The sequence below is a fragment of the Kwoniella europaea genome, chromosome 1, assembly GCF_036810445.1.
Source record: "Kwoniella europaea PYCC6329 chromosome 1, complete sequence".
Classification (NCBI taxonomy): Eukaryota; Fungi; Basidiomycota; class Tremellomycetes; order Tremellales; family Cryptococcaceae; genus Kwoniella; species Kwoniella europaea.
The window spans coordinates 5,162,503-5,185,254 of NC_089487.1; the positions used below are offsets into that span (position 1 = coordinate 5,162,503).

General features: G+C 45.0%; 7 protein-coding genes across 7 annotated transcripts; 3 read left to right on the top strand and 4 right to left on the bottom strand.

Annotated features, from left to right (window-relative positions):
• Positions 1–642: 642 nt before the first annotated feature.
• Positions 643–4,376, top strand: V865_001960 (uncharacterized protein; the record flags this gene model as incomplete). The annotated part of the gene is made up of 4 exons (XM_066225772.1): positions 643–2,947; positions 3,002–3,612; positions 3,681–3,976; positions 4,037–4,376. The coding sequence occupies 4 exons, from the start codon at positions 643–645 to the stop codon at positions 4,374–4,376; spliced, it is 3,552 nt and encodes a 1,183-aa protein (XP_066081869.1).
• Positions 4,377–4,873: 497 nt separating this feature from the next.
• Positions 4,874–6,885, bottom strand: V865_001961 (uncharacterized protein; the record flags this gene model as incomplete). Its single annotated transcript, XM_066225773.1, has 3 exons — positions 4,874–5,242; positions 5,313–5,819; positions 5,893–6,885. 3 exons carry the CDS (start codon positions 6,883–6,885, stop codon positions 4,874–4,876), a joined length of 1,869 nt encoding a protein of 622 aa, XP_066081870.1.
• Positions 6,886–7,977: 1,092 nt separating this feature from the next.
• V865_001962 (uncharacterized protein) lies at positions 7,978–9,029 on the bottom strand (the record flags this gene model as incomplete). Its single annotated transcript, XM_066225774.1, has 4 exons — positions 7,978–8,001; positions 8,059–8,316; positions 8,391–8,459; positions 8,526–9,029. The coding sequence occupies 4 exons, from the start codon at positions 9,027–9,029 to the stop codon at positions 7,978–7,980; spliced, it is 855 nt and encodes a 284-aa protein (XP_066081871.1).
• Positions 9,030–9,723: 694 nt separating this feature from the next.
• V865_001963 (uncharacterized protein) lies at positions 9,724–14,518 on the top strand (the record flags this gene model as incomplete). Its single annotated transcript, XM_066225775.1, has 11 exons — positions 9,724–10,078; positions 10,139–10,469; positions 10,527–11,269; positions 11,333–11,757; positions 11,815–11,835; positions 11,889–12,065; positions 12,124–13,269; positions 13,335–13,596; positions 13,665–13,795; positions 13,851–13,928; positions 14,018–14,518. 11 exons carry the CDS (start codon positions 9,724–9,726, stop codon positions 14,516–14,518), a joined length of 4,170 nt encoding a protein of 1,389 aa, XP_066081872.1.
• A 512-nt stretch (positions 14,519–15,030) lies between these two features.
• On the bottom strand, positions 15,031–16,283 carry V865_001964 (uncharacterized protein; the record flags this gene model as incomplete). Its single annotated transcript, XM_066225776.1, has 3 exons — positions 15,031–15,867; positions 15,959–16,154; positions 16,234–16,283. 3 exons carry the CDS (start codon positions 16,281–16,283, stop codon positions 15,031–15,033), a joined length of 1,083 nt encoding a protein of 360 aa, XP_066081873.1.
• A 1,147-nt stretch (positions 16,284–17,430) lies between these two features.
• V865_001965 (uncharacterized protein) lies at positions 17,431–19,575 on the bottom strand (the record flags this gene model as incomplete). The annotated part of the gene is made up of 10 exons (XM_066225777.1): positions 17,431–17,668; positions 17,740–17,825; positions 17,888–17,908; positions 17,974–18,362; positions 18,442–18,538; positions 18,639–18,728; positions 18,804–18,847; positions 18,915–18,969; positions 19,023–19,106; positions 19,189–19,575. 10 exons carry the CDS (start codon positions 19,573–19,575, stop codon positions 17,431–17,433), a joined length of 1,491 nt encoding a protein of 496 aa, XP_066081874.1.
• A 1,108-nt stretch (positions 19,576–20,683) lies between these two features.
• On the top strand, positions 20,684–21,922 carry V865_001966 (uncharacterized protein; the record flags this gene model as incomplete). The annotated part of the gene is made up of 1 exon (XM_066225778.1): positions 20,684–21,922. The coding sequence occupies one exon, from the start codon at positions 20,684–20,686 to the stop codon at positions 21,920–21,922; it is 1,239 nt and encodes a 412-aa protein (XP_066081875.1).
• Positions 21,923–22,752: the final 830 nt, after the last annotated feature.

The window sequence follows — 22,752 nt, forward strand, 5'->3', positions numbered from 1 at the left end:
TGCGTCCTGAACTACGGTACATCCCATCCCTCAATGCACTATGTGACTGTTTTTACTTTACTTTCCACCTGCCATCACTCAACCCTTAACACAACATCCCATTATATTCAATTCAAACATTACTTTTCGTACAATTCAATTCATTCCATCTCAACCCATCTTCATCGTCGACGAGACAAGTAGAAGTGAGACGAGTACGAATGACCGGGTGAATCAAGCTTTTAGAGTGAAAAGGTTATTTTACTTTAACCCACTATCACCTGGTTAAAGGAAGGAAGGTGGGAAGACGCGTCGTTTCAACATCAACATAGAACATATCAACCAACTTCTACCTTGCTCATCCATCTGGACAGTGTCATTCGTCATCATCCAACACCCATTCACGGTCAACGACGATATCAGATATTCCCACCAGCCAGTTCTCACTATCTTTTTTCCCACTTAATCACGTTTTGACCTTTTCACTTTTCGACAAGCCTCATCTCAACTTCACACAAACAACATCGACAAATTTGACATTCGTCATCCTCAATAATAAACATCCACATTTCAATCTCGACCTTTGACTGATATCGACAATCCCCTTTCCACCTTTTCGTTATAATCGATAAAACAATTGTTACTTGGCTACCTACCACCAACATGACCGCACGTACATCAAACAACGGTGGGCCCGTGCTTCAACATCATCAGTCTTCATCATCGAACCCAACCTCATCCACCACGACCAACTTCAGAGTACCCAGAGCAAAAGGATTGAATAGACCTACCACCTGGTTCACCAGTACTTCATTCGGTAAATCATCCACCTCATCTTCCTCTTCATCTTCCTCCGCTGGCGGAGGTAGTTCCTCCTCTTCGACATCTTCCAGCGCAACTGCTACTGCCGCCGCAATCGTTGCAAGTCCCATGGCAAATCCCTTCGCAGTCCCTTCCTCATCATCTTTCAAATCCCCTTTCCCGTCTTCCAAAGGCAAACACAAACTTTCACCTTCCCCATCACCATCAAACAGACAACAGGACGACGACTTTGTCATGATCTCGCCTGTTAGAACGACATATGGTTTAGGAGTGAATCTGCATCCTCACTCTGTTCATAATGGATATTCACCCTCAGCATCGCCTTCTGGATTAGCATATCTGCAAAAGAGCAATTCTATGATGAGAGAAGATTCAGCTGCCTCATCATCGTCGCCGCTGGAGGAAAGTCCAACACCAGCTTGTGGAATGGCAAGTGCAACGGCGCGGTTGAAACTGGTAGATGATGAATCGCCTATCCGCAGGGTTCCAGGACAGAGTAGAAGTCTGGCTAGAGCTGGAAAGACGAAGGAAGATCCTAGAAGCGTATTCTTATCCGCTGAGAAGGAGAGGTTGACCACGGGAGATCAGTCCAGTCCATTGAAATTTGCCACCAGCCACTTCATGAATACGGGAGATAATGATGAAGAAGATGAATCACCTTTCTCACCACCTACACCTATAATGGGTAATGGGTTACCTGTGCCACCCCCTCAACCACTTTTCCCACCTATACGCACATCACAATCACAAGATGGTACTTCCTCCAGCTCGCTCTTCTCCCACAAAGCCGATTCGTCGCGGATACCCAGGTTATCCACCTCGCATCCACTTAGAGCCAGGGCAGGTACGGATGCTGAAAGACCAACACTTGGATCAATAACGAAAAAAGCCATCTCACTCGATCAGATACCTACCTCAAGTGGAAGTGATAAAGATGAGTTGTTTGGTAGTACCTCGCATATCCAAGTGAAGAAGACTAGACCAGCATCAACTTTTGGCTCATCAGGTCTGTCAGGATTGCCGTCTTCTTCGTCTAGTGGCAGAGCTCACAAAAGAATCAATTCTGGTGAAGGTTTACCTCACGCTGCGAATACTGCTTCTTTATCTAGATCATTCGGTGCGAAATCTTTAGCTTTATCACTTACACCTAATCTTGGCCCACTGCCCGATTTCAGCTACTCCAATTCATCCTTGTCTTCTCTCTCCACTGCAAATCTTACGCCACCTGCATCTGCCTTCTCGCCTGCCGAACCACCTATATTCGAAGATGTCAAGCCACTTCAAGAAGCTTTTGAACAACCGCATAACACAGTCAGCAGGAAGTTCAAGCCGAGAGATAGTGGAGTATCGATGGGAGATGAAGAAGATCGACCGAAACCAAAACTTCTGATACCTCCCCCCTCAGTGATGAAACCCGCTGCATCGGGTCGACCACGTCGTCCTGCGATGCTCAAGAGGACCTCGTCTATGGGAGATGAGCGATCATCATCCTCAGGTATGGACGTTGAGACTCCAGGTATCACACCGATCATGGCTAGTGGATGGCCAGCCGAGCGAAACGCCTTTGATTTCTTAGGTGAAAGTGGAGTAGGGATAGGATTGAAACATGGAGGAAACGAAGCTAAACCTTCTATGCCTGACACGCCTGTCAAGAAGAATGCCTTCACCCATTCATCGACTGCACCAAGAGGGATCGGACATTCTTCCTCTCAACCTACTCTCGGCTCAACACCTTTCGAATCGGACGATACGAGTGGTAATCCATTGGAAGAGTCGACCAAACCTAATATACCCTCTACCTCAAGATCGAGCTTCATACCGCCCCCCTCGACGAAGAAGTTACCCCCGCCATCGACGATGAAGAAACGACCTGGATCGGGTGTACCTCAGCTCACGCTGACTACGTCGTCTTCGCCTGACTGGGGAGGTTCACCGATGGATACTGACGACGCTGCGTCAAGTCCGACGGTTGGGATGGGCGGTAAAGCTGCGCAGTCCCAGAGCCTGAAACCTTTAACACTTGGTGCCGGGACTGGCAAGGTGAACAGAGTGGGTCTGCTGAGGAGGTTGAGTAATGGTGTGGCGTCTGAGAGTGAGGATGAAGGTACACCAACGAAAGACGGCGGGGAGAAAGCTACGCTGGCCGGTGAGTAAATCGGATCGTGTGTCAAGTACTTGACTGATTTATGTGGTATAATAGCAGCTCGATCGAATCTGATCACTCCCACGCCCAGTCCGAAGTCATCTTCTACAGCAACTCTGCCCCACATCTCCCATGCCAAACCACCGCCTTCATCAATGAAGAATATCTCTACCACCGGATCAGGAATAATGCCTCGACTTTCTTTACCTGCTTTACCACCTTCCAGCAAACATCAACACCATCAACGTACACTACACCACCGACAATCACACCCTGCCACTTCCACTATGCAACCTGCAGAAGAAGATTTGTTCGAAAAGAAATTTATCACTTTGGAAGTTCTGGGTAAAGGGGCTTTCTCCACTGTGGTCAAAGTTCAAGATAGACATGGAGAGGGATTATGGGCGGTGAAGAAAGCTAGAGGGGTGTTTGATGGTATAAAAGACAGACTACGACACCTCGAAGAAGTTGATATCCTCCGACATCTATCGAAGAACCCTTGTCCCCACGTGATCAAATTCGAAGATGCATGGGAACAGAATCGACAACTGTTCATTCAAACTGAATTGTGCCTAGGATCACTATCGTTCTTCTTGGAAGAGTATGGCAGAGTCGTGGAGAGATTAGATGAAGGGAGGGTATGGAAGATTGTCAGAGAGTTGAGTGATGTGAGTTTGCATCTTCCTCGCTTGAGTTGATCAGTAGTTTTGCTCAGAGCTGATATTTGTGATTCTAGGGAATCAACCATATCCACTCTAACGGCGTGATCCATTTCGATATCAAACCTGCCAACATCCTCATATCTTCCACTGGATCATTAAAAATTGGTGATTTCGGCTTGGCCACTCGATACCCTCGGATCGAACCTTCCGAAATCCTCAAAGGATCAGGATTAGGCGTTGGAAACAATCACAACTCGAGTACTGTTACTTTCCCATCGAAAAGTGAGAAACTGGAAAGAGAAGGTGATAGAGTTTATATGCCTCCTGAGATGTTGAGAGGGGTGTTTGTCATGGCTGCGGATATTTTCTCGTAAGTGTATCAGTGGTCTAAATTACTTGTGTATTCGTACTGATAGTGACTTCTGGGTAGTTTCGGTCTGGTAATTCTTGAAGTATCAACCAATATCTGTGTACCTGATGGTGGTTTACCATGGCAAGCACTTCGATCGAATGACTTCTCAGTTGTCGACCTTTCACCTCTCTCACCTGCGCTATGCGATTTGATCACCCAATGTATGAACTCTGAACCTGAATCTAGACCTACCATCGGACATATCGTCCAGCATCCTGTGATTCTACGAGCCAAGAGTAAAAGTGAGAAACCTGCTTTGGCACCGGAGGATAAAAATTGGTTAGTGGATGTTTTGGCTGGGGGGTTTGCGATCCCGTCTAGTACGATGAGTGAAGATGTGGAGATGATGGATGGGTAGATTAGATGGAATATTGTTGTATATATAAATTGAATTAGTCTATAGACTATAGGGTTAAGAAAGGATGTTGTAACATAGTAGTGTCAGAAGTAGTAGAACGTAAAGAAGGAATTTCTGTCCAAAGACAAGTTGGTTCCTTGGGTAATTTAGTCTATATTTGTGAATATGCCTGAAGCAGTTATGATGATAGTAGATTAGATTAATTTGTTAGAAGTTTTAGTAACGCATCGATGGAATGACAATAATGCATGAATGATATGATGTAGTGTATGTGAGCTAGGCCCGGACTGGATGGGATTGCTGCTTATCATGTACACTATAGATGACTGAGTACGGAGTATAAGTCGAATATGACTGTGACTTTATTGAGGTCAATGCGAAGAAAAAGCGAGTTGTATGATCATTGCATTTTCATCTTTAAGAGCATCTATAATCTATAATTTATAATCTATATTCTACAATCTACAATCTAAATTCTTATGTATAATCTAACTCGGTTACTTGTTATTAGTCGAACTTGCCAAACCCACTCTCACACCATTGGAATAATCATAAACACTATACCAATTCTTCAAAAACGCATCACCCACAATAGCCAGATTATCTGGGAAACCATCTGCCACTGCCAATACCGCCCCCACACAGAGGTTTGATCCTGACGAAGTTTTACCGAGATTGAAATCGACCGTGTTCATATTGAAATTCTTGTTATTGAACCCTAACGAGATGGTGATAGATGCTTTACAGGGATATTGATAGAACCCTTCGCCGTATTGGTCTGCTCTAGATGAGCCGGGAATTTGGGAATAGAAGGAATCGGCAATTGAGGTTGGGACGTAGATCAAGGTGGTACCAGTGTCAATTGCCTAAAAGATCATACAGAGTTAGTTCATGACACTTGACTACAGTGTGATAGTATGGGAAGCTTTGACTCACCCCGATAAGAGATTGCGATAAAGCATTGGACCTTCCTCCATTGGTGCTGAACGAAGTCATCGACACTGACCAATAAGTCTGTGAAATAACGGGTATCCAACTGATCCCACCGGTGAATTTACTCGAATCATAACATCCGATACACAATTGACTTCCCTGTGCTTGTCTTCTTGTCAAGTGGAAACCAAATAATGGTGAACTGACAGCTTTGTTATTGATTAGATTTTCGAAATATGTCGGTTTACCCGAAGATGATATCGAACTGAAAGCCATTCCCATTACACCTGAATTTGGATTACCTTGAAAGTCGGATGATTCGCTGTTCACCGCACCGAAATATTGTCCTTGAACCATCGTATTGGCCACCATGACGTTTTCTCTTGCCAATTGACCGGAAACGGACCCTGAACCGTATTGAACTCCGAATGATTGAGAGGTGGTTTGGTAAGTGGATGAACGGGTGGAATCGAATTGCGCGGATTGACAGTTGGAACATCCAACTGGGAACTGAACGTATGTCACATACCGATGTCAGTTTCTGTTGTTTCCGTACGTAAGAAGAGTTGAAAATCCGACTTACCCATAAATCCGCTGAACCAGTATCGAAATCTACACTTAATGTCTGCGAGGGCGTACCGATATTGATATTTCCATAGTACAATACGTCCAATGAACCTTGGATATAATCTGTTAATGGAACAATAGGTGAACTCGATTTACCTCTGACTTGTAAATCGCCTAAGCTGTGATCTAACGGTAAGTCCGCAGAGACCAAGCTGGTAGGCAAGGTAGGCAGGGTATTCTTCGTAATTGAAGTAATTGATGTCGTCGAAGTTGACGTTTTCTGTTTGGAGAGGAATGTCGAAGTGGATACTGTATTGGTAGCTGATGCAGAAGGATTCGATTTCGAAACTGCCGATCGAGTACGTGATCCGATAATTGGAGCCAACAGCGGAGCGTGATTACCCAGCATGTTGAATACACCATCGTTATCTATTGAAATGGATGCTAGAGGAGCGACGATACCTGTTCCACTAGGTGGAGGGATCTTTGTGGAAGTGACGACACTGGATGAAACTGTATTAGGAGCGATTACAGTCACACCCGTTGACCAGGTCCTAGCTGTCGATGTGACCGTTGATACGGCTGAGCTGGTCGAGGGGATGGTCGACTGACCACTCGAAGTTGAAGTTGAACTTGCCCGAGTGGTAGTGATGGATTTAGCAGATTGAGCAGCTTGGACAGGTAATGCTGCATTGGGCTGTTGAAACGAGACGTCCGCTTCTGCCACTTGGACTCCGGATAGGTACTGTGCAGCTTTGGAATATTTGTTCTTGACTGCTTTGAGCTCTTTCTGAACTAGCTCAGCAGCCTGAGTGTCGAAAATCGGGATATAGTCGTCTGTACGGGCTGATAAGATTGGATGGGAGAGTAAAGGAGATCGATGGGTGATAGGGATGATAGTACCTTTACTTGCGGGAGCCTCGGTGTTGGTAGCTCGTAAAGGTGAGGCGAAGGTTGAGGGAAGTAAGGCGAGAGAGAGGAGGATTTGATAATATACTTGAGCGTGCATGGTGAATTGGTTAAGTTGACTTGATTATCGGTTAATTGGATTGGAGATGCTGTTATGTAAACCTTTGAATAGATTTCTGTGTTGGTTCGATGTGTTAAGCTGTACGTATCTATATGATTAGTGAGATCAGATGAGTTGGAAGATAACTTGGAATATCCCTGTGAAGCTGAACTTATATATCCTCTACATGCTTGTCAACGGCATATGCTCAACCAGCTTTGACACTTCAATGATCATACGATAGCTGCAAAAAGCAACATTAGCCCCATCGACAGGCAGAATGTTAACTTGACTTCGAGTACGAAATCGTCGTCGAAATCGTCGGTCGATCAACTGCTTTAGGAAACCCATCAGAGTTATCTTATCGATTTCGGTCGTTTTCCCTTTCCAATTGGTCGAGATCAAAATTTCCATTTTCCTGATTTTCCAATCTCGGAGAAGGCGAAGCGCGGATGTGGTATCTTCACATTACTGTCGGTATACATCTAACATAAGCTGGCTGGTATTGAAATTCACGGACCATATTGCGGAAGAGGCTAGTGGTGTATACTGACGTCCGTACGAAAGAGGCTGATAAGGAGAGTAGTCTGAATTAATATTATGTTTCAAATGTGAGACTTCGAATCATCAGCAATAATGATAAGCAGCAAGATCAAGTGGTTCAAAGAGGTAAAAGGTGATATCACAACAATACATAGAGATGATCATAATGAATTATGGGTTAAAATGAACGTTAATCAAAATCATAGAATGGGATATTCACGGACCATATTGCGGAAGAGGCTAGTGGTGTATACTGACGTCCGTACGAAAGAGGCTGATAAGGAGAGTAGTCTGAATTAATATTATGTTTCAAATGTGAGACTTCGAATCATCAGCAATAATGATAAGCAGCAAGATCAAGTGGTTCAAAGAGGTAAAAGGTGATATCACAACAATACATAGAGATGATCATAATGAATTATGGGTTAAAATGAACGTTAATCAAAATCATAGAATGGGATACACGCAAGAGGTAATGTAGATGAGAAAGATATGACTGAGAGTATGTTAGTGGAGGCGAAGCACCATCATGTAAATTCCGCGTGATATTTATCGGTTGTTCTGGTTGTTGAGCTATCGGGGACTTTGTCAGCCATACCAGTTGTTACCAATGCAAAGCAGATGACTCACGATTCTCAAGATACTCAAGAATAGGTTCAAGAAATCCAAATACAGCGTCAAAGCACCCAAGATAGCTTCATCTACCGAAAGTCGCTTCATGATCTGTTGAGTATCGTACAGGACGAAGCCGGCAAATAAGAGGGTGGAAAAGCATGCGATGCCCAAATCGACATTTGCGTTGAATGGGAGGAAGATCTGGACGAGGGATGCGGTGATGAGTCCCCAGATGCCTACGAAGAGGAATGGAGCGAGGGAGGAGAAGTCGAACTGAAACAAGCATAATCAGTCAATGGCTCAAATGAACTACACAGGGGTCTAGTGAATAGGAGGAAATTGCTCACTTTAGTTTGGAAAGTGAAAAGGGTCAGTCCGGCAAATACACCTAACGTGAGGAACAGAGCTTGAAGGACCTGTGAACGGTGTTATCAGCTGACAATATCATTGAGACGGATGATAGCAGCAAATGGACGACTCACAATTCTACCCTCTACCATACTAGTGACAAACCCAATTGACATCGCCTCGAAAAGCGTAAAAATGCCAAGTAAGATCAAGTTCGCTGGGTGATGATGTCTTTTCCAATATACCATAAACAACGAAACCATGCTTCCAATTAAGGGGATCCAGATAATCCAACTGTTCTGTTTGGTGAACTCTGATACTTTGGGATAAGACATTCCCAAGGACACCACAGAGGTTAAGAGCAGTTGGAGGAACAAGATCGAATAGACTTTTCGGATGAAAGCTAATCTAATTTCTGTATCGCAGTCGATGACGTTCACACCGACTTTGAAATCGTCTGAAGAACCTTCATCCATCCATGCGTTCCCGGTTCTTTGGGCAGAGGTGGATGCTTGGGCAGTGGCCAATAATGGTTCTCTAGCTTCGACATCGCCATCGGTCGGAGCAGCGCCGTACGATTTCTTAGGTGGTAGGGGACCTGCTTGAGGGTTGTCGGAGTATTGAGGTGGGGCTGACATAGTTGCTGCCTTGGTGCGTGGGTGAGTGATCAACAGATAGATGAGATATAAAAAGAATGATAGAAATATTGTGAGATGTGAAGAAGAGAGAACGTGGATATGTGAAATGAACGTAGGCAGTGGCAAACGAAGTAACAGCTAGAATAAGCTAGACAAACGAAATAGGTTTGACATTAGGTATATATTACACCCGAAAATCCGAACTTCACGAGCGAAAACACGTGGCTCATTAAACGTCTCGTGTCTCAAGGGTCTCTGTCGTATAGGTGGTCAGTACGTTACATTGTGGTGCACACAATTCTGTGGAGACAGCTGTTCGAGTCAGCTCAGGGACAATTTTTTGCTCAGACTGTCGCTTCTCTATGCAAATAAAATGCATGAGAAGCTTTCGATCTCTTACACAATTGCCTGTCCATGCATGCAAGATATGCAGGTTGACGAAGGTGTCCAGTCAAGTGTCGGACAGGGAATCTTTTGCTAATGCACGCTGAATGATCTGTTCCGCAAGATTCAATCTGATCACTTACGTTATTGTCGAATTGTATTCAACTTTTTACATTTCCATCAACATCCTTACATGTAATTCATCAAGGTAAACAAAATAAGACACTTCAAAAGGATCATCCTTAGTCATACACCATCATATAGGCAGACTGAAGGCTTCCTTATACACGCACACTTTCGTTCAAAACACATGACGCATTCCGTCTTACCACCTTCACTCAAACGACCTCGCTCCACCTCACAGCCGCCTTCCCCTACATCATCCTCTTCACCCAAAAGAGCAGCTTCGGAAGACCCCTCGGACATATTCCCTTCACTCGGTGGGACAAACAGTATGGTCGGTACAAGTAGTCCCCTCAGAGTCGACAACGACGGTGATGGTGATGCCGACGAGACGGGAAGTAAGAGCTGGGTTGAGAGAACTGGCGAAGTGAAAATTGGTTCGTCAGATGATGGGAATGGGGAAGAAGAAGGGGATAAGACTATCACCCAGGATGAAGCTCAGACTGGTAATGTGTGGAAAAAGAGATATGATGAGACCTTAGGTATGTTAATCATTACTCAACAGACGGTGTACTAGCTGATGTTAACATGATATCCGACAGAACAACTGAGCCCCCCATTAGTCCCCTATGAAAGATACTACATCTTACCTAAGACCATTCTTACCAGACTCACGGAGCTGGCTTACGACGAAGATGTGTACCAGACTGACACTTCAACCCTACCCGAGGAATTGAAAGCTGCAATGACCAGATTGATTCCTGATCAATCAGACGAAACTTTCTGGGTCATTCAGTCACAGGGTAGCCATACAGATGGTTATCAGTTAATTGGAGAAGCGAAGGAGGAACAAGTATGGGCTTTAGGGGATGCAGAGGAAAACAGGGATTTCGTTTTTATCCCTAGCGAAGGCTGGCAGAAGTTCATAGAATGGTGAGTCACCTTTTATTGTTAGCATGCCATTGTGTGTGTACTCACTAGCTTAGATAGGTTCGGACCATATGAAGGACCCATTCTACCTCGATATTGCATACCACCCGAAAATATAGAAATTCAACCTGCTACCATTCGACTATTCGTTGTTCTCGCTCCCTCATCCACCTATACAAAACCAGAAAACGATGAATCCGCTCAAGTCGTACTCATGTGTCCGAGCACAACCTCTATGCCAACATTCAAAGAATTCGTTAGATCCGTTGCAGTACAAAAACTCGGCTCATCCGCTGTAGACACCGCTGCACCACTGCGTCTATGGAAGATCGAGAAGACGCCTTCAAACGACGAGAAACTGCTATCTTCGGGTCCATTGGTTATTTCACCTTCAGCTCTGATAGGGACTACCAGCAATTACCTTCCAGCCGAAGAAACAGCACAAGATCTAGCCGAAGCAGTTTTGGGAAGCTCCAAGAATCAGATAGTAGCTATTGAAATTGGAAAAATAGAAAATGGTAGCACTGTTTGGAACGTCGACATCGATGGAGAGAGCAAAGCGGCAGTGAAGAAGACAGCACCACTATTCTCCAAACCTGCCTTCTTCGGTGGATCCAGCAATGCCTTGACTGTACCGCAAGCGTCTACCTCCAGTAACGGGGCGGTTCAGACAAGAAGTCAATCGAAACAGGATAGAAAAGGAAAGGGATTAGTAGGATTGCAGAATCTAGGAAACACCTGTTTCATGAACAGTGCTGTACAGTGTTTGAGTAATACCCAAGAACTTAACGAGTACTTCTTGTGTGAGTTTTGATATGTTCTCACACAGCGAGAACTTTATAGCTGACAGAGGACAATTATGACAGCCGGTGTTTATACCGAAGAGCTGAACCGTGATAATCCCCTCGGTATGCACGGTAAGATTGCAGAAGCTTTCGGTGAAGTGATTGAGAACCTCTGGAGTGTACCCTCATCATCATACCACTCATACTCCCCTCGTACCCTCAAATTCACCACTTCAAGATTCGCAGCTCAATTCGCAGGATACGGTCAACACGACACCCAAGAATTCATCGCTTTCTTACTTGACGGGCTACACGAAGACTTGAATAGAATCATTAAGAAACCGTATGTCGAGAAACCCGATTGGAAAGCTGGAGGCGGTGATAAAGAACTTGCTGAATTGGGTAAAGAGTGCTGGGATGGGTACAAGAAGAGAAACGATAGTGTTATCGTTGATCTTTTCCAGGGTCAATTGCAAAGTACCTTGGTCTGTCCAGAGTGTCATAAGGTGAGTTACCTGTCTTTTGTTTCACGAGATCACTAGCTGATCGCAATTACTATGCAGGAATCGATCACGATGGATCCAGTATGTGCACCAATTTTGCCAGCCCGAATTACCTGACTGACGGAGAATCATAGTTCATGTATCTAACCGTACCCCTTCCTATCGCTCAACATCGACATATGAAGATGATATTTGTTCCTCGGGATGTCGACAAGCCTCCAGTCTTGGTCAAACTTCTTATACCTCAAAATGCCTCCTTCGCTCAAGTCAAGGAGCGACTTGCTGCGTTGACAGGCAGTAAAGCCTCGCATGTGAGTACAATTACAGGAACATCATATGCATTCGCGTCACTGACCCCAATTCGCATAGCTCCTCGGATTCGATCTATGGCATGGCCGGCCATACAATTTCTGGATCGACGCTGATCACAATGGTGAAGTCAAAGACCACGATGTCATAATCTTCTATGAGCTCGACGCACCTGTCTCCGCGACCAGAAGATCAGTCGGTACTGTCCCGACTGACGAATCAGTGACAGTACCGGTATATACATTCAAGAGCAATGAAAATCGATCTCGTTATGGTAATAATTACCCTTCTGACAATCACGCCAAACCATTCTTCATCACCCTCTCCAAATCAGATGCTTCCGACCCTGCCGCTGTCCGAGAGAAGATCATGCAAGGTTATACTCGATTTGTCAAGCCAGAGCTCAAAGACAAGTTATATGTCCATGCCTCAAGCTCAAAGGCTGTCGTTGCCACTCCCGACACGCCGAAACAAGAGGAAGATACGTTACCAGTTACCGAAATCCGCTTGAACGGTGACCAAACCACTGTCATCGAGGTCAATCCGAATGAAGAAGAAGCTACTATGGATGTTGACTTGCCAAATGCCTCATCCAACCCCTCTGGCCTTCATGCAAGCCCCTCTACGACCTCACTCGTCAGTCAAGGTTCGACCTCTGGAAGATCCCTCGCTGGCTCAATTTCGGGCAAACTTGTACCCCGAGCGGATCTATTCAAGGTATATGTATCGGAACCTGCCAATGAACCGATATTCAATTCCTTCAAGACCAAAGAGAAGGTCAATGTACATCGAATATATAGTAAAGATCCCAATGAAGCCTCTTCAAGCTGGTCGTTACTTGAGTCCAGGAGGAAACCCAAGAAAGCTTTGTTCAAGCGAATGACAGCTGGGATTAACTCCATAGTATCTCCCTCGTATACCTCTGAAGATGAAGGCAATCTCTCTGATTCTTCCACCTCACATTCTCATGCGCACAGTGGTCAACCTGTCGTCCGACCGGGCGAAGGCATTTTCTGTGAATGGTCTGCTGAGGCTTTCCATGATTGGCTCGACGAAAATACAATGGGCGATGAGATCGTCGATCCGGCTATAGAGAAGGAACTGGCGAAGAAGAAAGAGGGTAGGAAGATTACTATTGAAGATTGTTTAGATGAGTTTTCGAAAGAAGAGACGTTGGGTGAAGATGATCTATGGTATTGTCCAGTTGTAAGTGTACACCACAACTGCTAAGCTATACTTACAATTGGCTGATATTTTGGGATTGACTATAGTGTAAGAAGCACCAAGCGGCTACTAAGAAGTTGGAGATTTACAAAGCACCTGATATCTTGGTTATCTGTATCAAACGATTTGGATCTTCTCGAAGAATGGGAGACAAATTGGATAATATGGTGAACTTCCCTATTGACGGATTAGATCTCGGTGAGAGGATTGGGGAGAGGAAGGTAGCTCAGAGCTTGAAAGTGAATGGAGAGAATTTGGAGGAATTGGGAATGGAGGAACATGAAGGTGAAGAGATGATATATGACCTATGTGAGTAAGATGACCTACCTGTTGGTTGAAGTCAGTTGGAGATGCTGATGAGCGGTGTCTTCGTGTAGATGCTGTGGACAATCATTTTGGTGGTATGGGAGGTGGACACTATACTGCCTTTTGTAGGAATAAGGTGGATGGACAATGGTACAATTACGATGACTCGAGAGTATCAAAGGCGGATGTCGATGCTGTCCAGGTGGGTGATCTCCTCTTAACATTCATGAAAGTACCGCGACTGACAATAGCTACAGAGTCGAGCCGCGTACTTGCTGTTCTACCGTCGAAGGACCAAGAGACCTATCGGTGGCATATCAAGGATCAAAGCGGAAGTGAGTCATCTCCATCAGCTGGATCCATAATGGTACTCGTAGTTTCCCGCAGAAAGGTCAAGCTGAGGCATGGTTCTTTCAATGAGCAGGAAGCGTCTCGCGCAGCCACACCTCTTCAGCCATCTTCACCCGTCATTGAACCTGCCCCTTCCAGCACATTACAAGGAGATCTCTCATCACCATCATCATCGTCAAAATCCGATGAATTGCCTGCATATTCAGACATAGATGATGACGACGGCAATATGCCATCTACACCTGTCGTGCCCTCTGCCCAAGTGAGCGACGATGAAGACATGACAGATTCGATTGACCCTTCGTTGAAAACTGAATCGGAGCAGGAAACGAACATAGACTTGGGTCAGGTAGGACAAAGTGTAGGTTATGGGAATAACGCTTGGGGCGTATCATCTGCAAACCCAGGTATCAAACATACTTTTGATCAGAACCTGTTCCCAAATGCGTCTCCGTCGTCCCAATCCGAAGCCGGTACTGGTACACCCACATTGGACGGGGACAGCGATGTTGAGAAGGAAGGAGAACCTATCATGCCTGGTGGGAATGAGATTATAGGTGGTAAGGACAAATAGAAATCATATTGTGATTGGTAGAAAGAGAGAGGGGGAGAGTGCATGTGGCGTTGAAAGCGTTGTCGAATCCTGAGCGATTTGTTGTTGTAATGCAAGTGAGGTAGGCGGAGAAGACGGGTTCCTTGAAATCAGTACCGATGAGTTTGAGGTATCATGTCGAAGTAGATATGTAGATTATACAGTATATGAGATAGTTAGAATCAAATACGTTCATGCATTTGGCATATTCAGTGTCATGAGATGAGAGTATGCGATTGGACGATAATTCATAAAAACATACTTTTCTGTTAAATTACCTTGAACGACATCTAATTTACAACTTATCACTACGACTGGACTAAACTGGGGAAAAAATAAGAGAGAAAGAAATGCGAAAGAAATAACACTAATAACCATGAAATGAGAAGGTTAGAACCCGATATAAGACTGAAGTCATCGAAATGTGAAGATGATAAGGCCCGTTGAGGACATGACTTGTGTATACCGTATGTTGAACTACCAAAAATGTATGATTACAGTTCCATTCCCACTAGAACCCATTTTCTAATATCCCATTCCCATCCACCCAGAGTCTTCGAGGGCGATTTCAGTACTTGGCCACCAACATACATTAAAGAATGTAATGTTTCAGCCAAAACATCTTGTTCCGCCTCTTCTCGACCTAACACTAAAACTAGGTTATTCGCTTCTAGGGCATCTGATGATAAATCCAACAAGGCAGTTAAAGATTCTCTTATATCCATACCATACATCCCTCCTCCAATTCCACCGGATAATTTCGGGGGGGAGATGGATAAAAATGGATCGTGAGGTCTAAGAACTTGAGAGAAGTTAGGTGATAATGTTTCTGGACGGAGAGCTCCTGCATTAGTGGAATTAGGTTCCATATGTACGAAGACGGTTCTGCCGTTTTTAGCTGTATCGACGATGAATCCCTTGAGAACGTTGGATGGCGAAGTGACTATTTCTAACGTTGTTGAGAGGTTGGATATGGTTTGGAAATGGGTTGGGAAGATTGATGAGATCAAGGAGATGATTTGTCTCTCTCGCTTATCAGGGCGGGAAGTTCTGGTTTGAGTAGATGGTAGGTTAATTTTGAAAGGTTGAGGTGGAGAAGTGTTACTGTCACTGAGTGAAGAGGATGATACGGGTGTAAGAGGAAGGGAGGTCGATTGGTTGTGATGAGGCGTTGTCGTTGATATGGGTATATCGACGGAGGGGGTGAATGATGAGGGAGGTGTAAGAGGATCGACCTGGATGAATCGTCCAGGTTGTTGAGAGAGGGGTTCATGCAGGTAGGACGTCAGAGGTTCTCTCATATTCTCTGACGACTCGCTGGCGTCGGTGCCCTATAGAGAACGATTTACTATCAGCTATTACCATTCGTGTTCGAGTGAGACGAGACTCACAGCCAGTGTCCTCCTCCTGCCTTCTTCAAACCCACTGCCGGCCTCCGCCAGCGAAGGAAGCGTAAGAAGTCGAGGGGTTCTCCGGATCTTCGGCGTAGACGTAAATCTGTCCACCTTGTCCACCCGCCCTGGCTATAGCCAACGGTGGATGGGGGTAATGATTCGCAGAGAAAAGTAAGGGAGAAGATGTCGAGCAAGCCCCTACGCCAGCGTTTCCCAAAGCGCCGCTACAATCAGACCAAATCGCATCATCTCAAATCAGCTGATGCAGAGGGGTAGGGAAAGGCAGAGAAGAGACGAACTCACGCGGGGCAAAGATTTCGGTTGATATTGATACTCTTGGTTGGGTGACTCATGATAGGCTATATAATCTTTGATATGTCGGGCGTCTTGCCAAATAGGGGGTTTTATCTTTCGATAAAGAAAGGTTAAATCGAATGAGCTGAAAGCAAGGAGCTGTAGCTGATGATGGTGATGACGTTGCTATGGTTGATTTGATGGTGACTAGAAACAGAAACACAGAAGAAGAAGAAGAAGGATACACAGTGCCGAGACACCCACACTGGCTTTGCTAATCTCACCTCATCAGTGAGTGCTAAGGGTGGCGCAATCAGCGGTGGCAAAAAATCACAAGGGAGAAAGGAGGGTGGTGAAAGGGAAGTTGTGTGGGTTGAAGGGTTAAAGGGTATGATCGGGGAAAAAAAAAGGTAATGTCCCAGAGCTGACTCGAACAGCTGTCTCCACAGAATTGTAGCTTCACCACAATGTAACGTACTGACCACCTATACGACTGAGACCCTACTTAAGGGTCCATCACAATTGAGAAGGTTATGTACTACTCCGAGGAAAAGGTCCTTGCCTCTGCCGTTCTCCTCGTCGAGCAGGAAGGTTTATCTCTTGAATGATCCGATCAGCATCACTGAAGTCCAGGCTCTGAGGGATCTTGGTTTAGATCGTTCACCTTGTCCGATAGCGACGGATGAACCTACCTTTTGGGGTGGTATAACATCCCTTGAGCCGCCCTCTTGCTGAGGCAGTCCTCATGTATGTCCATGCGAGGAGCACTTATGTCCATATAGCGCAAGTAACTTGATCATAGAATCCCTTCTTACAGGTAGATGCTGATGTGACATGGATGCCAAATCCTCAACGAGTATGGAATTGACTGCAAATTAGGTAAGCTGGTGACAAAGCAGCCTCATCTTTATCGAGGATATCGCCGGATCAGTATTCGAGACAATCTTAGTATATTTCAGATCAGGTATACCTACCTTCAATCTATAACCACCCTTCCTGAAAGTCATCTACCTGAAGATCGTTCGAAGCACCTCTGACGAAAGACGATAAATATATATCCGGAAAAATCTATTCATGAAGCCATGCAAAATATGAAAAATGAATAATCTCTTACAAGCAAAAATAATACCCAAATATGTGTGTGTGTGCAATCCTCTCTATCTCTAACTATGTGTTTTTGATGGATCAAGTGTGTGTAATTCGTCACTAAAGTTCAAACAATTTCACCTCTTTGCCATTCTGAGTTTCTATACCTTTTTTCCTATCTTCTAAAATCGCTTCCGCCTTCGACCTCCAATCGGTATGTAACCATTCGGAAATTTGTTTCTCGTGATATTCTCTGGTCATTATCGGTAGAATGAATGGTTCGATGGGATGTAAAAGCGCTTGTCGAATGGCATCGACAAACTCAGTTTCGTTATTACGCAAGACATTATATATATGTCTGCCATTCAAACGAGGTCTCAGCTGTTGAACCCACAATACCCAAATTCCGCAGAAAGGCAGAGGACTTACGGCGGAGGTAATACTTTCAAAGTGTGATGTTGACTTTGGGCCCACGATTCAGGATCGTCCTTCTTACTCCCGGGGTTCATTGAGTACTAAACATGAAGATATTAGTCTCGTTCCGTCGCTAATTGATTTCGAGTAACAAGTCGCTCACAGGATTGATGAATGGTATGCCCTAGAACATCCGACCAAGCTTCAGTCAGTGTGACCACTCGATGTGATGTTGTAATTTTCACTCACCAGACTCAAAGCAACATGAGGACTAGGCGAGATGGTAGGCCAACCGATACCCAACATAGCTCTTGAATTTGCCAATTGTCTCTCAAATTCCAATCTATCCATCTGACCTAGATTTCGTACTCCTGCCGGAACCTCCATGGGAATCTCCTTCTGTTGAGCGGCATTTCGATCATCTTTACATCCGACGACGAATTCGAAACCTGGGAATTCTTTCTCCAAAATGTCCTTCGCTCTTAGGAAAATTCCCCGATCTTCCCATGCTGGTTGAGCACCCGGGTAGAAATACCTCACGTACTTGGCTAGGATGTATACTTGGTATGGACGTGTAATAGCTGGAGTGTATGGTGGCGTTGTAGCAGGCTCTACCACGTATGGGATGAATGTGAAGTCTGATGAACAACGAATGATAATTAGCCCTCCTTGTTTTGACGATAGAGGAGCCGAAGCGCCTGAAGACAATTGACTCACTTCGCGGTTTCTTCGAATAACCAAATTCCGAGTGGATGTTCCAGGCGTCACCTACGGTTGAGGTGTAGTGATCTGGGAAGTAGTTGTAGACGAAGAACTGTGTAATCAATTACTCAGCATTCGTCATATTGGGACGGTGACTCTATTTTTCCTCCTTTCTCAAAAGGCTGTGTTTCGTGAATGAATCAATAACTCACCTTCCAAGCGGGTATACCATTCCCTCGCCCATGGGTTTTCACCTGATCGTCGAAAGTCCCGTACTGACCAGTCCTCCAAGCGATAATAGCCTGATTTTTCGAGTGTCATGTCAATTACAAAAATAAACACATCTCTCGCTTTCATATCCGATACATATGACCCACCTTGACCATGTCAGGTATCTGATTGTGGAGATAGTGCATGTAGGCTATCGATTCACCATCAATCAGCGAATTGTTGTCGGTATCTGGGATATGTGACATTGCTTTACTCACGCCAATCATCTCTAGCGTGTAGTATCGTGTATCCCCACTTTTCGAGAGTGTCCACCTAGTCCGATCATCAGCATGTTGGGCTCTCTTCATAACAATTGGGAAACTTACCAGTGAATGTGTCCATATACCTTCACCACCCATGTATCCTTCGTATATATGGAAATGTGCGTGTATGTATCCCAAGATGATCACCTAGATTGAATTGGATGAGAATGGCATAATCAGCTTCGACTGCAAGCTCATGAGCAAGAAAAGGTAGACAGACAATACTCACGTTCGTCTGATTTTCCCTACAGGTGTTGGTAGCAGTACAAACAGCCAATTTCCTCAATTCCACATCCGAGTGAAATTTATAATCCTCCCTACCACCTCCCCAATGAGGGTTCGGTGGAAAATACGGCTGCATATTATTGGCATATTCATACTGTTTCAATGCCAACTCCCTCTCGGCAGGTATCAAATTCGCTATATCTTCTGGTATGTCTCCTCCAGATGTTGTTGATGGATTCTGCCATGATGAAGGTAGAAGATAAGATGTGGACAATGAAGTAGAGGTGGATGTTGCTGATCGATAGAATGTTATAAGGAGGACGGTCGCGAATATCAGGAGGAAGAGGTTCCGTATCGACCGGGATATCGTTATGGTTATCGTCCCTGCCATTTTGATCTGGGCCACTTGACTGAGGGGATCTAGATCTAATTTCTAATTTCTATATTCTTCGAAAAAAAAAAAAAAGATAGGAGACAGGAATGGAGAGAGCGGAGCCGTGATGGATGGGAATCGCGGAGTCGCGTTGATCTATCAGTTCAACGATTAATTATACATGTTTACGAGAGTGGAAGAGACACGTTGGAATCTAATACGGTAAGGCGTACTGCTGATCTATGTATGTATAAGGTAAAGCAGATTTTCTATTGGATTTTGACCAGTTGCCTAACTTAATTCTATATGAACCGGACGCGAATAACCAACCGTCGAGGAATCATTATTCTTAGTTCAGGTTCAGGTGTTCAGTGTTCGATTGTACAAGTCACTCTTGCCCACGAAAGAAAGTGGTAAAGTAGCCAGGTCCCGCAAATGGTAAGTCACAGTCTCCTTTCCTTGATGGATCATCAAAACAAAAAGTTAGTACCGGTATCTACTCCTTTAGGGGCGTGCATAAGTTCCTGGAGGTTGAGCAGGAGAATTACCGAAAGAGGCGACACAAAGGGAAAAACTGTGCTCAACACATGGCGTAGCGCTTTAACCTCTCTCTCGAAAGGCACAGGCAGAAATTCCTCGACGCATTTAAAATAAAACAGATAGCGGGAAGGTAAGCTTTTTCACAGGATTGTTGATCTGTTGGAAGGAGTGGATGAGAAGGCGTCGAATCACTGAAGAATTCAAGTCGGTCGATTCTCAGGCTGGCGTGTAGACGTCTTGCATTCGGACCGTGCAGTGAAAGTCTCCCATGCTCTTGGAGTACTAGGCAAACATGTCCCCTGTCTATACATTCCAGTGATCACGTATAATTTCACTATCCGCGGCAGTATGATCTGAAGAATCGAAAATAGAAACAGCCAAGCTTAGAGAGCAAGCTGCATGGTAGAGTGAAATGAAACGCCACATCAACGGAATCACGAAAAGTCGTCGGCGATTTGACCGTTGATATGGAGGTTGGAGGTTGGAGGTCTGGTGAAATGTTCAAAGTCAAAATGTTGCTGTCGTTAAATCAGCTACACATCAAGTGGTCTTTGAAAAGCTTCACTCACGTCATATCAGAACAACCATGTCCACTAGACACGCCGCTACACGCTTGCTAGCCCGAGCGGGAAGCTCACGACAGACCCTCGCCCCCATCGCAACTCGAGCTGCATCTACATCCACATCGACCTCCGCCGCCTCATCCTCCTCTTCATCTTCGTCATCTTGGCAACCAGCTCTTCCAGCTGGAACATCACCAGCATACGACGCTGCATTATCTTACCTCTCTTCTCGTCAATCTACGACACTATCCAAACTTGACAAATTACGTTCGAAATTAGATACGAATAATCCCGACCCGAATTTGTTGCAGAGGATCGATCAATTGGAAGTAGAGGCATACAGCAATGATCCGGCTATTCGAAGGTCATTCAGAGAGACAGGCGGGAAAGGTCAGATGGGTCAGACGATCTTCAGGTGGCTGAGCGAAGAAAAATGGAAGAGACAAGGTGGCTTGGATTTACTCATGCAGAGGTTATTACAGATGAATGTCGTTCCCGATCTATTACCCACTTTACCACCTACTTCACCTCTTACCATTACTCTCAACCAAGTGATAGAACCTGGATCGATCCAACTTCCTTCACTATTCTCCAATCCACCTATCATTCATTCCCAGCTATTCCATCATCCCTCTTTACCCACTACCGCACAGGCGAATCCCGAGGCGTTACATACGTTATTGGTGATTGATCCGGACTCTCCATCTCACGAGACTCACTCGTTCCAACAGCGAGTACATTTCCTCAAGCGAGATATCCCCTTATCGGTCCTCTCCGGCGAGGTCAACCTGGCAGATACAGCTGTAGGAAAAGAGGTGTTGGGATGGGAATCACCAGCTCCGGAACAAGGTACACCAAATCATCGATATGTATTCTTACTATTCCGACAACCGCAATCACAGTCATCTTCGTCCGTGAACTCAAGAGAAGATTTCGATCTGAGAGGGTATCTGAGTGAGATTGACCTGGTGATAGATGATTTAGTTGGAATCAATATGTTTAGAAGTAAATGGTCTCTCGAAGAGAACGAATTCATAAATAATGTGTATATCAGCCAAAGAGGTGTAGAAGGAGGGGCGCCGGTATATGGTAAAGTACCCAAACAAGTTAGGTATGGATATCCGATGTCAGCCAAGAGACAACGTATAGAAGAGGCTAGAGAAGATGCGTGGAACAGTGCGGTCGCGGAGCTGGAGGGGCTGGTGCATGACGTAGAGGGATTAGCTGGGTCTGCTGAAGAAACGGAGAAGGTGAAAGGCTAGGTAGAGGTTATAAGTACATCATACGTAGCATCATGCATATTGCATTGAGTTTTCGTTTTATGAGAAGGTTTTGGGCTTGTTCTTTCTATGTTGGTGATACCTATGAAGCATATCGCAACCCCAGGCTTCACGATATCTGCCCGCCTTGGCTGAAAAAAAAACGTCTTATTCTATATGTTCGTCAGCTTAGCGCGAATATGCATCGTTGCCGAGGGCATGAAAGTATCAAAATTATCACAAGGGTACTCACTGTCACTTCTCGCGCACATTTTACATAGATCGGAGTGCATCGATTGCTCGATGTCTGTCGCTGCTGGTGACCACTCGCCTGAAGCTATCTCATCCTGTATGTGACTTTCCTCGCCACCGAATTGACATCTGAGCAAGGTGAGGTTGAAAGTTAAGAATGATCGCCTCTCTCTATTTCAAATGACATCAATGGACACCTTAGTGGGAGCTGTTCTATACCCACCCAGATCAAGATAATCCTTGTATGCGCAAAATCGTTTCATAGACTTCGACCAAAATTTTGAAGCTTGTGGTCGATACTTTGAGCAAGTTAAGAGTGAAACGAGCCTGTCAAGCTTTGGTTCCATCAGTCTCGTGTGCTGAGCGGTTTTGACGTGTTGAGACGGTCCGTTGACAGCATTGCAGCTCAACGATGGTACAAAGCCACAAGGAAATTGGGTAAACCCCTTTCCAAATCTGGTCTTTGATCCTACCCCAGCCCTCTACCGTTGGAGAGCGACTTCGTTGGACTTTCACATCAGCCATTCGTGTTCAGTTTCATTGCAGATTGTGTGTTTCTCACAATTGCCCACTAACAATGG